The sequence below is a fragment of the Pelobates fuscus genome, chromosome 5, assembly GCF_036172605.1.
Source record: "Pelobates fuscus isolate aPelFus1 chromosome 5, aPelFus1.pri, whole genome shotgun sequence".
NCBI classification, from domain to species: Eukaryota; Metazoa; Chordata; class Amphibia; order Anura; family Pelobatidae; genus Pelobates; species Pelobates fuscus.
In genome coordinates this window covers 365,912,711-365,927,342 of record NC_086321.1, presented here as the reverse complement: position 1 = coordinate 365,927,342, position 14,632 = coordinate 365,912,711, and the positions used below count along the sequence as shown (strand labels likewise).

Here is a 14,632-nt window from a genome sequence, read left to right as displayed (position 1 = left end):
ATGTGTCTGAGTGTATAACAGAGCTCCACAGCAATAATACTCCCAGTAATGTGTCTGAGTGTATAACAGAGCTCCACATCAATAATACTCCCAGTAATGTGTCTAAGTGTATAACAGAGCTCCACAGCAATAATACTCCCAGTAATGTGTCTGAGTGTATAACAGAGCCCCACAGCAATAATACTCCCAGTAATGTGCCTGAGTGTATAACAGAGCCCCACAGCAATAATACTCCCAGTAATGTATCTGAGTGTATAACAGAGCTCCACAGCAATAATACTCCCAGTAATGTGTCTGAGTGTCTAACAGAGCTCCACAGCAATAATACTCCCAGTAATGTGTCTGAGTGTCTAACAGAGCTCCACAGCAATAATACTCCCAGTAATGTGTCTGAGTGTATAACAGAGCTCCACAGCCATAATACTCCCAGTAATGTGTCTGAGTGTATAACAGAGCTCCACAGCAATAATACTCCCAGTAATGTGTCTGAGTGTATAACAGAGCTCCACAGCAATAATACTCCCAGTAATGTGTCTAGGTGTATAACAGAGCTCCACAGCAATAATACTCCCAGTAATGTGTCTGAGTGTATAACAGAGCTCCACAGCAATAATACTCCCAGTAATGTGTCTGAGTGTATTACAGAGCTCCACAGCAATAATACTCCCAGTAATGTGTCTGAGTGTGTAACAGAGCTCCACAGCAATAATACTCCCAGTAATGTGTCTGAGTGTATAACAGAGCTCCACAGCAAATTGTGCACTCAGGCTCTGCAAAACAGTCCAGTCACATGCTTCTCAGCATGAGACAATTTGGTGAAGGCGTGAAAGGCAGCACTGGGGGCTTCACCTGGCACTGGATTCCATGTAAGTAAAAAAAAAAAAAATAATTGTTGCATGTTTACTGCAAAATGTAGGGGGGGCCTAATTAGTAGGGCCCCCATAGGGCATTTTAAATGTAAATGAAAAATACCCCTCCTCCCCCCCAAAAAAGGGTTGGAATACCTTTAAACCCTTCAAAGGGAAATTAAAAGGGGACAATTATACCCTGTGGTTAATCCAGTATTAAGATAATTGTGCATTAAAAAAATGCCAAAAATAAATAAATAGAGATACTTGTCTTTAAATGGTTACTCCAAGCACCATGCCCACTTTAGTGATTTGAAGTAGTTGTGTTGCCTAGAGCCTGTATTTGCAGCATTTCATTAAGACACACTACACATAAAGAGTTTAAACCCTTTCCTACCGCAGGTGTAACTCAAGCAGCGTCCATTCTCTGTATATGTCCTTGCCATGCACAGACGCTCATTCATTGGCTGAGAACGGACGGCTGGCACTCTCAGCCAATGAATGAGCAGTAGGATTGCAATATGACTTTTGCTGCTCTGCGGGCTACAGAGGTTATGATGCTTGGAGTAACTCTTTAAAAGTATACTCCAAGCACCATGCACAATGCACAGCATTGGAGACGGGCTCCTAGCAGATTAAGCACCAAACCATTTTCCTGGCACTGCAGGTCCCCTCTCCCTCCCACCCTAGGTTGCTGAAGGGGTTAAAACCCCGTCAGTCACTTACCTTAATACAGCCCCGGTGACCTCTCTTCCCCCTCCAACGTCGGCTCCCGAGTGGAGCCGAATGTGCATGCGCGGCCAGAGCCGTGCGCGCATTCAAGCCACCCATAGTAAAGCATTACTCAATGGACAATGTGATTTTCGCATTGAGCGTCGCGGAAGCGCCTCTAGCGGCTGTCAGGAAGACAGCCACTAGAGGCTGGATTAACCCTGCAATGTAAACATAGCAGTTTCTCTGAATCTGCTATGTTTACAGCTGCAGGGTTAAAACCTGGGGGACCTGGCACCCAGACCACTTCATTGAGCAGAAGTGGTCTGGTTGACTATAGTGTCCCTTTAAAAATTGTCAGTCGTTGGGTCTTATTCTGAGTTCTAATTTAAGATTCTTTTACTGAACTAACAAAAATTCAACATTTCAACTCCTTAAACAGGATTTGGCAAATGCCTTTCTTTATTTAATGTCATAACAGTGTTTCCTATAACTTAGTCAACTCAATTATATATCCTAAACTCTAAGCTCGTTTGAGCAGGGTCCTCTTCAGCCTATCATTCCTGTAAGTTTTCTTGTAATTGTCCTATTTATAGTTAAATGCCCCCCCGCTACAGAATATGTTGGTGCTATATAAATGGCAATAATAATAGTATAGCTCCTCTGAGCCATTGCAGACTAGAACCAAATCTCTGTGGGTGGTCATGTGACCCTTCCCAGTCACGTGATCTGTCATGTGTACGTCACCAGGAAGCATTTCTTCCCGGTCATGTGATTTTGTATTTCTTGTAACCAGGAGGCTGGTCTTTTTGGTCACGTGACCCAGTTATGTCTGTAACCAGGAAGCTGGGCTGCATGGTCATGTGATCCAGGTATGTCTGTACCAAGGAGGCTGGGCTGCATGGTCATGTGACCCAGGTATGTCTGTACCAAGGAGGCTGGGCTGCATAGTCAGCTGATGTCTGTGCAGTGATAGGGGGGGTGTGTTTGCTATAGGAAGTCACTGTCACTGCATTGCAGTCTTGGTGTCTTGGCAGCCCATAGCAGTATTCCTCCCATTCACCAGCTCATGGGGTAAGATGAACATGACATAAATCTGCTGGTATATCAGCACTCTACCTTTAACCATTTATATATCACTGGCATTCACTGTATTCCTCTTATATTTTATCTTCATATGTTAATTTGTGTAACAGAAACCAGTGAATACATGATATTATTCTCTGTGTGGTGAAATAAAATAAAAGGAGATGTGCTCACTGGCTTAAATCAAAAAGTGGTTTTGGTCAATCCAAAAGGCTTAGGTAGAATATTGACCACCAAAGGAAAATGATGTCCAAATGTCAGTATGATAACAGGAAGTTCCAAGGGTAGTAAAATACACTTATATATACTTTATTGAGAAATAGTTATACAAACAATAAAAATAGAATGAAGTAGCAGACTGATGCGTTACAAATGCGTAACAGACTAACGCGTTCCACAAGTTAGCCAGCAAAGGCTAACAGAATTTTTTTTTCAAAGTTTTTGTGTTAGCCTTTGCTGGCTATCTTGTGGAATTTGTTCCATTGTAGGCATCGTGGTTCTCAAGGATGAGATTTAGAGGCTGGGAAGCACATACCAATACATTTCGTGAGTTTGGAGAAATATATATTTTTTATTTTAAGCATTCTTTATTTACGTACAGGCATGCAAGCACAAAAGCTATGGTCAGGAGCGGTGGGCCTGACTGCCATGCTGATCAGTCAGAGTTCTGCAAGAAACAACCGAAAATCTTGCTTTTTCGTGTCTCTCGCCCCCAGGCAGGGCATATCTATGAGAGGGCACTTACTCATACCTCCTCACGATGCTGTAGGCCCCGTATCCAAGGTCTTGCATGCAAGTGAATGATGGAGATCTCTCTCACTGCTACCTATGTTCCAGAAGGCAGAGGTTAATGCCTTACTTGAAGTCTGGAGTTCACGATCTGCTGCTGTGGATACTGCAACCCGCCAGACTCTCTGTCTGGACTCCCGCTTGCATATAGGCCTTTCATTTCTGACCATGACTGTCCCAAAGGCACCCTGCAATTTTCACCTTCTTCAGTTGGGACAAAATACTGTCATAACCGAGCAACCCTCCTGATTAACGCTGTTACCATTTTCTTTCTAATTTCCTACATTTGACAGGCATCAATTACAAATCTTCAACCAGTGCATGTGTTGTTATCCTTTATTTCCTTTTCATTAATCTTCTACCAATGTGTTCTCTTTGTCTTTATTTTATTATATTCTTTTAAAAACGGGCAATTATATGTAACTTACTAAGACGGATATTGTTAATTCTTACATGTTGGATCTTTTACCTCTATATTTGTTATCGACTAATATTTCGACTGTATCTGTAGATTTTCTATTGCACATCCAAAAAAAAAAAAAATTTGGTCAGTGCAATTTTCTAGAAAGTCATGCAGATTTTACAGTTTTGAATTAAGATGATTCTATAGAAATTTTGTCAGTGTGTTTATAAAATGCTAACCTAGGACCTAATTTAATAAGCATTTTTGCATAAACTTAAAATTATATATTTTGAAAAATATTTCTTGTATATATGATATTTTTATATTTTAATATTTTGGGGGGAGGGAAATCAAAAGTTTATCCAAAAATATTCAAAAATTTGAAAGGTTTATCCAGAAATATTCAATAATTTGAAAAGCTTATCTAAAATATTAAATCGAGGCCATAGTCAGGATAAAACATACAGCTGTAGTTCTAACTATTTGTCTTTGTGAAATCGTGCCACTTACTTTGATTGTACTGGCATAGCTATCATATTCGTGCTGCTAATTTCTCAATGGAAATTCCATGCAGGAGGAAGCCTTTGGAATGTGACGTATGCATGACAAGTTCATGGCAACACACAAGGTGAGGCAGGTTGAGTGAGGTTCATTATTATTAAGACTGTCACATAAAGTACACAGTGACATGAAAATGACTGTAATTACTTTGTAATGATAGCACAATATGAGTGAACTAGATGTAATGAATAGTATTAGAGCGCTCTCTACTGGGTTGAAGGAGAAATAAACTAAGTGACAGTTGTTTACCATTGATATTGAGATCTGAGATGATGCATTCCAGTTGCCTCCACTCCAATGTCCACTCCTCCCCTGGCGGCATCTGGCTTCAACATTTTCAGATTCAGGAGGCGCGGATTGCCACTGGGCAGGGGCGCTGGTGATTGGCTGAGAGCGGCCAGCTGAAGGTCTCGGCCAATCAGTGACTCCCTATTTACTAAACTGACTTATAAAGAAACATGCTTTTCTCAAGCTCAGCCAATCAGCGGTGCCCCTGCCCGGCGGCACTTCTCCTGAATCTAAAAATTCTAAGGCCGGATGCCGCTGGGTTGGCACGGGGAGGTGGACAGGTGGACATTGCTGCTAGAAGCAACTTTGGGGTTGGGAGGTAAGAATTCCTCCAGAAGGCACCATATCAAGTTGATTTACATGAACGTATTATGGTACCTTATTATGGTTGCTTTAATTCAAATTAATAGCTTATCACTTATACCAGAGACTCAATTACTAGATTTAATGTGGCTTATGTTCCAGTTTATATATTATAATAGCCCGTAAAGTGTTATGCCACTTCATTCATGCCATTTTAATATTCACTTGGACAAAATCTCTTATCTTAGTTGATTTTTTTTGTGTATAGCTCATGCTTCTGCAATTCACTGTCATTCAGGAGTTAAATCACTTTTGTTTCTGTCCATACAGCCCTAGCCACACCTCCCCTGGCTGTGACTGACCCAGCTTGCATAAAAAAAAAAATGGTTTCATTTTTAATAAGCTTTGGAAGATTTTATCTCCTGCTCTGTAAATTGAACTTTAATCACCCACAGGGTACTCCTGCAGGGTCTAGCAGGCTATTAACAGAACAGGAGATAATAAATTCTATATTAAACATACTGTGCAATAAACGAAGTTTAAACATTAGAACTCACTTTACAGGAAGTGTTTAGGAAGGCTGTGTAAGTCACATGCAGGAAGGTGTGACTAGGGCATAAACAAAGTTATTAAACTCCTAAATGGCAGAAAATTGAGCAGTTAGACTGCAGGGTCATGATCTATACATCAAAACTGCTTCATTAAGCTAAAGTTGTTTTTGTGACTATAGTGTCCCTTTAAGTAGAAAAACATGGATTTCTCCATAGGTTGTGGTTCTCAAATAATATGTTTGGTGTCAAGTAGCTATAGTCAGTTTATGGATGCCAAAATTTTAACAGAGATGTAAATGATAAACAATATAAGATTGAGATAACCACTGTGGGAGAATTGTAAGAGCAGTTATCTTTTCTTTGGTTTGTACTTAAGTGTGTTTTTGTTTTGTCTGTTTTAGAGGGCAGAGACCTTGATGGATTCGGTGTGTGAAGATATGCAAGAAAAGCCTGAACCATATTTTAGTTTCGGAATCATTGCTGATATTCAGTATGCCGACATAGACAATGGTTACAACTTTATGAAGACCAGGATGAGATATTACAGAAACAGCCTGACTCTCCTAAAAGAAGCCGTTCAGGAGTGGGATACGGAAAGCATCAAACCTAAATTCATCCTCCAACTTGGTGATATCATTGATGGCTTCAACGTTCCCCAGAAAACGTCCGACACATCGCTTGCAAGAATACTGGCAGAAATGGAAAAACTGAAGATCCCTTTCCATCACATTTGGGGGAACCACGAATTCTACAATTTCAAGAGAAAATATTTAATGGAATCTAAACTGAACTCTAAACCATTAGAAGATGAAATTGGTCAACTGACCATAAATGAAGATACCAGCGAGACCAGAAGTGATCAGGAGTCTTTCTATGGCTATCATTTTAGTCCTTATCCCGGATTTCGATTCCTCTTAATTGATTGTTATGACCTCAGCGTCATCGGTAGAGATACAATGAGCATCAAATATGGGATTTCGTTAAAACTCCTCAAGGAAAAGAATCCCAATGAGGATTTGAACAGCCCTAGAGGTATGGGATGATTTTTAAAAGAAACGGGCAATAGATTGGAGTATGTGATTTCAAGATAGATGTTATTAAGTGGGAAACGCGTGTTGTCATGGTGTAAAGTAATATGATAAAGCGATGTTGTATCTTTGTTACCTGGTTCAACTGCTCTTTCAGATATTAAATGTCTCTGAATGTAACACATCTTAAAGGGGAACCATCACATACCAGTTTTTTTTTTCGAATTTTATGTTTACTTGTCCCCTATATTTAGCAAATATCTGTTTGTGAGGTCGGAAAAGTAAAATGAAATGTAAAAATTTACACTTCAGTATATACTTAAATCCTGTAACTGGCACCTCCATCTTGGCTCCCTGTCAATCCTCATTATACATTTTGCACTTTCTTGCCTGTAATTATAGATAAAGGAACACTATATATTCAGGAACACAAACCTGTATACCTGATCCTATAGTGTTAAAACCACCACCTAGCCCCCCTGCCTCTCCCCTTGCCCCTTAAATATAGTAAAATTTTAATTTGGTTCAGGTCTGCAGCTGTTGGCTCTGCCCCTGATCTGTCCGCTTGGCTGATATCATCAGAAGTGTTGTTCTGAGCCAGTCACAATGCTTTCCCATGGGAATGGCTGAGACTGTCAAGGAGGCAGATCAGGGCAGAGCGAGCACAAGCCAAACACAGCCCTGGCCAATCAGCATCTCCTCATAAAGATAACTTGAATCACTGCATCTCTATGAGGAAAGCATAGTGTCTGCATGCAGGGGGTGGAGACACTGAATGTCAGTCACACTGTGCAGCACTGCCCCAGGAAGCACCTCTAGCAGCCATCTGAGCAGTGGCCAGTGGAGGTACCCCTGGGCTGTAATGTAAACACAGCATTTTATCTGAAAAGACAGTGTTTACTGCAAAAAGCCTGAAGGGAATGATTCTACTCACCAGAAAAAAATTAAATAAGTGGTGGAATGGAAGAGTTAAAACAGAATATCTCTGCTTTCCTCCTCTTTTTACATCATCTGTCCTGGCTGTGCCTGGATTGAACTGCATTGTGATGTAACTTGCTAAATATATTAATATACATTTAAAATAAAAGAGATTCATGAGAAAAAAAAGGTTGGAGTTTAGGAAGGAAATTTCTTTCAGGCCTATTCCTAAAACTTCATGCTTTGCTGACATACAGGAGTGTCTACTTGGGTATTTGGGAGAAATACAACCTTTATTTTTGTCAAAACACAATGTCAAAACAATTTTTAATTTTTTTTTTTTTTAATTAAACTGTACATTTACCATGCTTCTCATTGTAAAGGGGAGTTTTATATTTCATATTTAGTGTGGATTTATTTTGTGTTTATGCTTTTCTCTGTTATAGGACTAGAAGAAGAGCAGTTTGTACAATTTAATGGCGGCGTCAGTGGGGTTCAGTTAAACTGGATCAATAGCGTGCTTGCATCTTCAGATGAACAAAACGAGAAAGTGGTGGTCATCGGTATGTAGGGGTTCAAGTTTAGAATATCGAAAAAGGACAAGTATTTTATAGATTGCTCCTTTTTTATTATATTCATGCAAATGGCTGACATTTTCTGAAAATAGATTTTGTTCACCGCCACATCTAAACCCGTCTTTTTTTTAAATCAAATTTGTTTAGCTTTTTAAAGGGACACTTTAGTTACCCAAATTACTACAGGTTATTCTTTTCAGAGAAAATGCAGTGTTTACATTACAGCCCAAGGATATATCCACTGGCAACTGCTCAGATGGCTACTAGAGGTGCTTCCTAGGGCAGTGCTGCATACTGTGCAGTACTGCCATTCAGTGCCTCCACCCTCTGCATGCAGACACTGAGCCTTCCTTATAGAGCTGTATTGATTCAATGTATCTCTATGAGGAGATGCTGATTGGCCAGGGCTGTGTTTGACTTGTGCTGGCTCTGCCTCTGTTCTGTCCCCTTATGTGAAAGCATTGTGATTGGCTCAGACCACCACATCTGATGGTGTCAGCAGACAGCAGGCAGGTTAGAGGCAGCAGCTGAAGACGTGAATACAATATTTTACTATATTTAGGGAGACAAGAGGGACCGGGGGGGCTACATGGTGGCCCTTTAATATGAAATGAACGTTGCAATCTACTGATACAATAGATAGGAGCTGCAGTCTACAACAAAACATGTCTACATTGTAGTTTGCTAGCTGTGTTAGACTGTAGATAGAAACTCGAGCCTCACTAAATATACCCATTCTGTGTGCTTCCTGTTCAATGTCGTTAGAAGCTAATTACTACAACATTATAGTCGCTTTTCCTGCTTGTCACATGACTGATTGCAGCTGTGAATTGAAACAAACCTATGTAATACTTTTGACACTTCTGTTTACGTATATTATAATACCATGCCTTTATTTAACTCCTATTATTTTTTCATGACTTCTTCCCCCCCCCCCCCCCCCCCCCCCCCCCGTACAGGTCACCTCCCCATCCATCTAGACTCCACAGATGCTATTTGTTTGGCCTGGAATTACAAGGAGATTTTGTCAGCGTTACAGTCCCACCCCGGTGTAATTGGATATTTTGCAGGACACGACCACGACGGAGGGTACTCTGTGGATGCTAGCGGAATACACCATATAACTTTCAAAGGGGTAATAGAAACACCTCCCGAGAATCAGGCCTTTGGGACGATGTATATGTACGAAGATAAAATGGTTTTAAAAGGACGAGGTCTGGTTTTAAGCAGATCTTTACATTATAGAAATGGTGGAAAGGAGGAACATGTGCATTAATTTTATTTGTAGTTAATTCAGTGAATTCTTGACAATCCATTTATAGAAACAGAAAATTACCGAAACTTGTAGGTTTATACAGGTACTAACAGACATGAGGCAGCGCTGCTTTCTGGAACTATCATATTATAACTCCAACACGTTAAACAGCAAAGGTTATACATACAAACAAACCTGAACAGAAAGACGCTAACGCTGTAAAAGCCATAACAATAGACGCAAGTCATCACATGTTCTGGCTCACAGAGCTCTCTCCAAGAATGTCTTGAGTGTAATTAAAATAATTCAAATGTCTGTTATTCATAGAGCTGACTCCGTCCCCTTACTCCCAGAATCCTTTGGGGGTGGTGGGTGAGCCAAGAGCCAAAAATTGCAGCGAATTAACTCTGCGTGTATCTGGATTATTTTGTTTTATTAAACACAATCTCAAGAATTTTATTTACAAATGAAATGACTTTTTTGTAATTCTGGCAATGTTTTTTTTTTTTATACACAGATCTCATACAGTGCAACTTTTGTAGGAACGTTGCTGGTTAAGTGTTAATGTATTGCCTCTTTTTCCAGACATGTAACGTAACAGCGCCAGTTTACATTCAGCATTATAACCCTATCGTATAAACCAGGGAATGACAAATAACACTCAAAATACTGCTTAATTACTTTTTAAGGTGTATTGTCATAATGTAGGATAACTAATTGGGATTGTATTAATTACCTTTTATCTTGTCTGCTAGAAAAGAATAGGGTTAGGTTAAAGAATCACGCAGGGACTGCCCTCAGAACCAAATTTAGTTCATGTTACATAGAGAAATTTACCTCTTGGGTGTCCAGCTTTGGCCCTTCATTAGCTATTTAACTCTATTTCTCTGCTCATAGTATATGCAGTTATTTTACTTGTCAAAAAGATTTAGACATCATTGTCAACGAATATATCTTAAATGTTTTTACAGTGATGTGTCTAATAAAAGAGGGAATTCCTTTGTAGTTTTTATAGATTGAAAACAGGCAGGATTAATATTCACTAAAGTGAGAATCGTCATATATTCAAAGTAAATTTCTCATTTTAGACCAAAGTAGCCGAGCTAGAATAATATCTGACTTGGAGAATTTATCCAATTTAGGTATTTTGGCCTTAAATTCACTTTGCATTTCCTACAATGCTTGCCTTGGGGGCCAGCCAAGTCGGTTTCACATGCAGCACAGATCATGTATTACAAATAATTGCAATTATTCACTAAATAGGGAATTGTGGAGAGATTTCACAGGCAATGCAGATCACTTTAGTATATAACCATGGGATAAATGGGTAAATTACAGGTATAATGACCCAGCAGGGGACATGAGAAGCAGACCTTCATCAATAGTTGTGAATATTGATCGTTAATTTTGTTATTTATTGAATAAACCTTCTACTGTTTACAAGGGTGAGGGTGGTGGAGCACCCCATAAAAGTTGGGGTGAAAAAGATGGAGTGTTTAGAAGTCAGTGGGTCTTAATTTGAGTTATCACATAATTGAGCAATACCTTATCTGTTGTAATCTGTATGTCGATTGCTTGTCAAATATCCCCATTGTATGATTGTAAAGTGCTGCAGAATAGGTAGGTGGCTATAAGAATGTTAATAACAGTGATCACATATAGACTGTAAGAGACAGATACAGTATATTTCACAATACTATTGTCATTGTTCTCTTTCCTCATTTGCAAACTGCAGTTTGGATTTGGTACCACTAGATGGTAGGCATTAATTGTGACTTGTAAAATGCTGAATACTACTACCACTGCTCAGAAGTTGCATGAGTAGCTGTATTTGTTCAGTAATGCAGAAGCAAAATAACAGAGTATTGCGGTATTGTTCCACCTGTTTTTATGTGTTAATATAGTTCTAAAATGGCAAGTTTGAGGAGAACCCACTCAATAATCTCCTGAGAAATCAGAGTTCCAATATGTTCCTAGTTGAAAAAAAGTGGTATTTATAAGGAGCAGTAAAACCTAATGCAGTTGGTCAGCCAAGGATCTGCAAATAAGGCTTAAATCCCGAGACTTAAGATGGGCTACCTTTATCCCTTCTCTGCATGACCCCCATCATGCAGTTTTTAAAAAGTAGTCTAGCTCACCTGTGTACTTTCTAAAAACTCATGTACCAACTGCTTTATTCTCAAAGGGAGTTGTCAACACAAGGCTAATGCTGCATATAAACATACACACAGGGTTATTCAATAAAGGCAAAACTGAAAGTGAATTTCAAATTTAAAGGGATACTATTGTGCCAGGAATACAAAGCTGTATTCCTGGCACTATCGCTCCCCCTGCCTTGCCCTCCCTTGTGCCCCTCCGCCCAGGTGAATAAAGGGTTTAAAATCATTTATTTACTTCCCTGGTCCCAGCGCCAATGTACCTTGGCATTTGGTCAATGCTCCGCCCCCTCCTTCTTCCCGCGATGAGCAGGCACTAAGGCCCTGCCCGCATTATACCTCCCCATAGGAAAGCATTATATCAATGCTTTCTTATGGGAAAAAAATCTGACGCGTGGGGATGTCCAGCTTCAGATACCGTGGTATCCCAACCCAGTCCTCAACTAACCCCTAACAGTCCAGGATTTAGAAATTACCCTGTTGTGTCTAAAGTGTTTTTTTCTTTCTTTCTAAAAACACCTTAGACAGAACTGGATGATCCCTAAATCTTGTACTGTTATGGGGTACTTGAGGACTGGGTTGGGAACCACTAGTCTAGATGATAGTTTCATGTGTCTACCCATGAATCCTTACCTGCAGTGTAAATGAACACGTTATGCTCAAGGAATCTATGAGAAATTAGGTAGGTTAACTCATTAGTGTAGTTGTGCTCGGCAATGGTCTGCTGACCTTGCTGTACCTAGAGTTGAGCAATTTCCTTAGTCATAACCAACATTTTGTAGGATTATATCACTGTTCAACAATGCAGTCTGCCAGGAATCAGCCTCATAGATTTCTATTAAAGATTAAACAGTCGTAGGTGTTTTTTTTATTTCAATGTTCGTCTAACGTAGGCAAGCTTTCAAAAGCAGCCTTACACAATGCTTAAGGGAGTGGGAAGGGGGGATAGAGGAACCATTTTGACAATAGTTTTCACATCCCTAGTGGAATGCATATACACCATAACAACCGAGCTGTGAATATGCTGATAGCAGCTGCAGTATGGCTCCTTGAGTAGTATCACTCACTCTCAGGGATGTATTTACCACAAGGCAAACAAGGCATTTGCCTAGGGCAGCACTTTCAGGGGGGTGCCAAAAAATGCCACCCCAATCTCCCAGACAAATGCCTTGTTTGCCTCTTGTCCTTGGGCTGTCCACCTTACTGTGAGTGAGTGAGTGAGTGAGTGAGTGAGTGTAGCTTTCAGTTTGTCTGTGAGTGAGAATGGGTGTGCCTGTGAGTGTGTGTCAGTGTGTGTGTGTAATTTTATGTGTATCTGAGAGTGTGTGCCTGTCAGCGAGTGGGTCTGTCAGTAAAAGTGTGTGTTGGTTAAACAGTGTGTGCCAATGACTGTGTATCTGTCAGTGAGTGTATATCAGTGCATGTATCAATGAGGGCATCTGTCTGTCAGTCAAAAAAATGGCCTTGACACGAATTGGGGGGGCAAATTTAGATTTTGGAGGTGCCCGAATTTAGTTTTGCCTAGGGCAGCACAAATCCAAAATACACCACTGCTCACTCTGTGTAATGAATGAAACTGTTACTGGAGGATAAACAACATATCCTATAAATCACTGTTCAATAAGAAAAAAAATAAACATAGACTAGAATGAATGTCACTTGAGTAAACTAAATGCAACAGTTTTAGGATTTTAAAGAAACATACCAAGTTCAATAACCAGTACAGCCCACTGTAGTGATTATGGTGTCGGTAGTCATTTTAGCATGGTTTGACAACTTACCTGTATGTCTTCCGAGCACCCACTCTGTAATGGCTGCATCTGGTGTTCACCAGCAGAGAAGCCATATGTATCTGTGTAGAACAAAGCAGGGGCCATAGTTATGATCCGAGAAAATCAGCAGAGCACTCACAGCTAGTGAGCACAGTCCTCCATTGGACGACTTTGCTTTCAAGAGGAAGGATGCAAAACGGATGCCGGTTAGGCCCAGGTAAGTCATCCAATAGATCCAGAGTGATGTTATAGATACACAGTGTGATCCAATGTGATGTCATAGATACACAGTGTGATTCAATTGATCCAGAGTGATGTAATAGATACACAGTGTGATCCAATGTGATGTCATAGATACACAGTGTGATTCAATAGATCCAGAGTGATGTTATAGATACACAGTGTGATCCAAAGGATCCAGAGTGATGTAATAGATACACAGTGTCATCCAATGTGGTGTCATAGATACACAGTGTGATTCAATGGATCCAGAGTGATGTAATAGATACAGTGTGATCCAATGTGATGTAATAGATACACAGTGTGATTCAATGGATCCAGTGATGTAATAGATACACAGTGTGATTCAATAGATCCAGAGTGATGTTATAGATACACAGTGTGATGCAATGTGGTGTCATAGATACACAGTGTGATCCAAAGGATCCAGAGTGATGTAATAGATACACAGTGTGATCCAATGTGATGTCATAGATACAAAGTGTGATCCAATGGATCCAGAGTGATGTAATAGATACACAGCGGGATCCAATGTGGTGTCATAGATACACAGTGTGATTCAATGGATCCAGAGTGATGTAATAGATACACAGTGTGATTCAATAGATCCAGAGTGATGTTATAGATACACAGTGTGATCCAATGTGATGAAATAGATACACAGTGTGATTCAATGGATCCAAAGTGATGTAATAGATACAAAGTGTGATCCAATGGATCCAGAGTGATGTAATAGATACACAGTGTGATTCAATAGATCTAGAGTGACGTTATAGATACACAGTGTGATTCAATATCCAAAATGATGTAATAGATACAGTGTGATCCAATGGATCCAGAGTGATGTATGTAATAGATACACAGTGTGATTCAATATTCAAAATGATGTAATAGGGGCACAGGTTGATCCAATAGATCCATAGTGATGTAATTGATACAATGTGATCCAATAGACCCAGAGTGATGTAAAAGATACACAGTGTGATCCAATGGATCCAGATTGATGTAATAGATACTCAGTGTGATCCAATAAACCCAGATTGATGTAATAGATACACAGTGTGATCCAATAGACCCAGATTGATGTAATAGATACTCAGTGTGATCCAATAGATCCAGATTGATGTAATAGATACTCAGTGTGATTC

At 39.9% G+C, this 14,632-nt stretch overlaps 1 protein-coding gene across 3 annotated transcripts; it reads left to right on the top strand.

Annotated features, from left to right (window-relative positions):
• The first annotated feature begins 2,557 nt into the window (after nt 1-2,557).
• On the top strand, nt 2,558-9,770 carry ADPRM (ADP-ribose/CDP-alcohol diphosphatase, manganese dependent). Of its 3 annotated transcripts, XM_063453379.1 has the most exons (5): nt 2,558-2,633; nt 4,412-4,465; nt 5,942-6,572; nt 7,933-8,049; nt 9,021-9,770. In XM_063453379.1, the coding sequence occupies exons 2-5, from the start codon at nt 4,436-4,438 to the stop codon at nt 9,335-9,337; spliced, it is 1,095 nt and encodes a 364-aa protein (XP_063309449.1). In that variant the 5' UTR covers nt 2,558-2,633; nt 4,412-4,435; the 3' UTR covers nt 9,338-9,770. The 3 variants fall into 3 exon arrangements, with proteins under 3 accessions (XP_063309449.1, XP_063309451.1, XP_063309450.1); XM_063453381.1 differs by lacking the exon at nt 7,933-8,049; XM_063453380.1 differs by lacking the exon at nt 4,412-4,465 and having other exon boundaries at nt 2,577-2,633.
• Nucleotides 9,771-14,632: the final 4,862 nt, after the last annotated feature.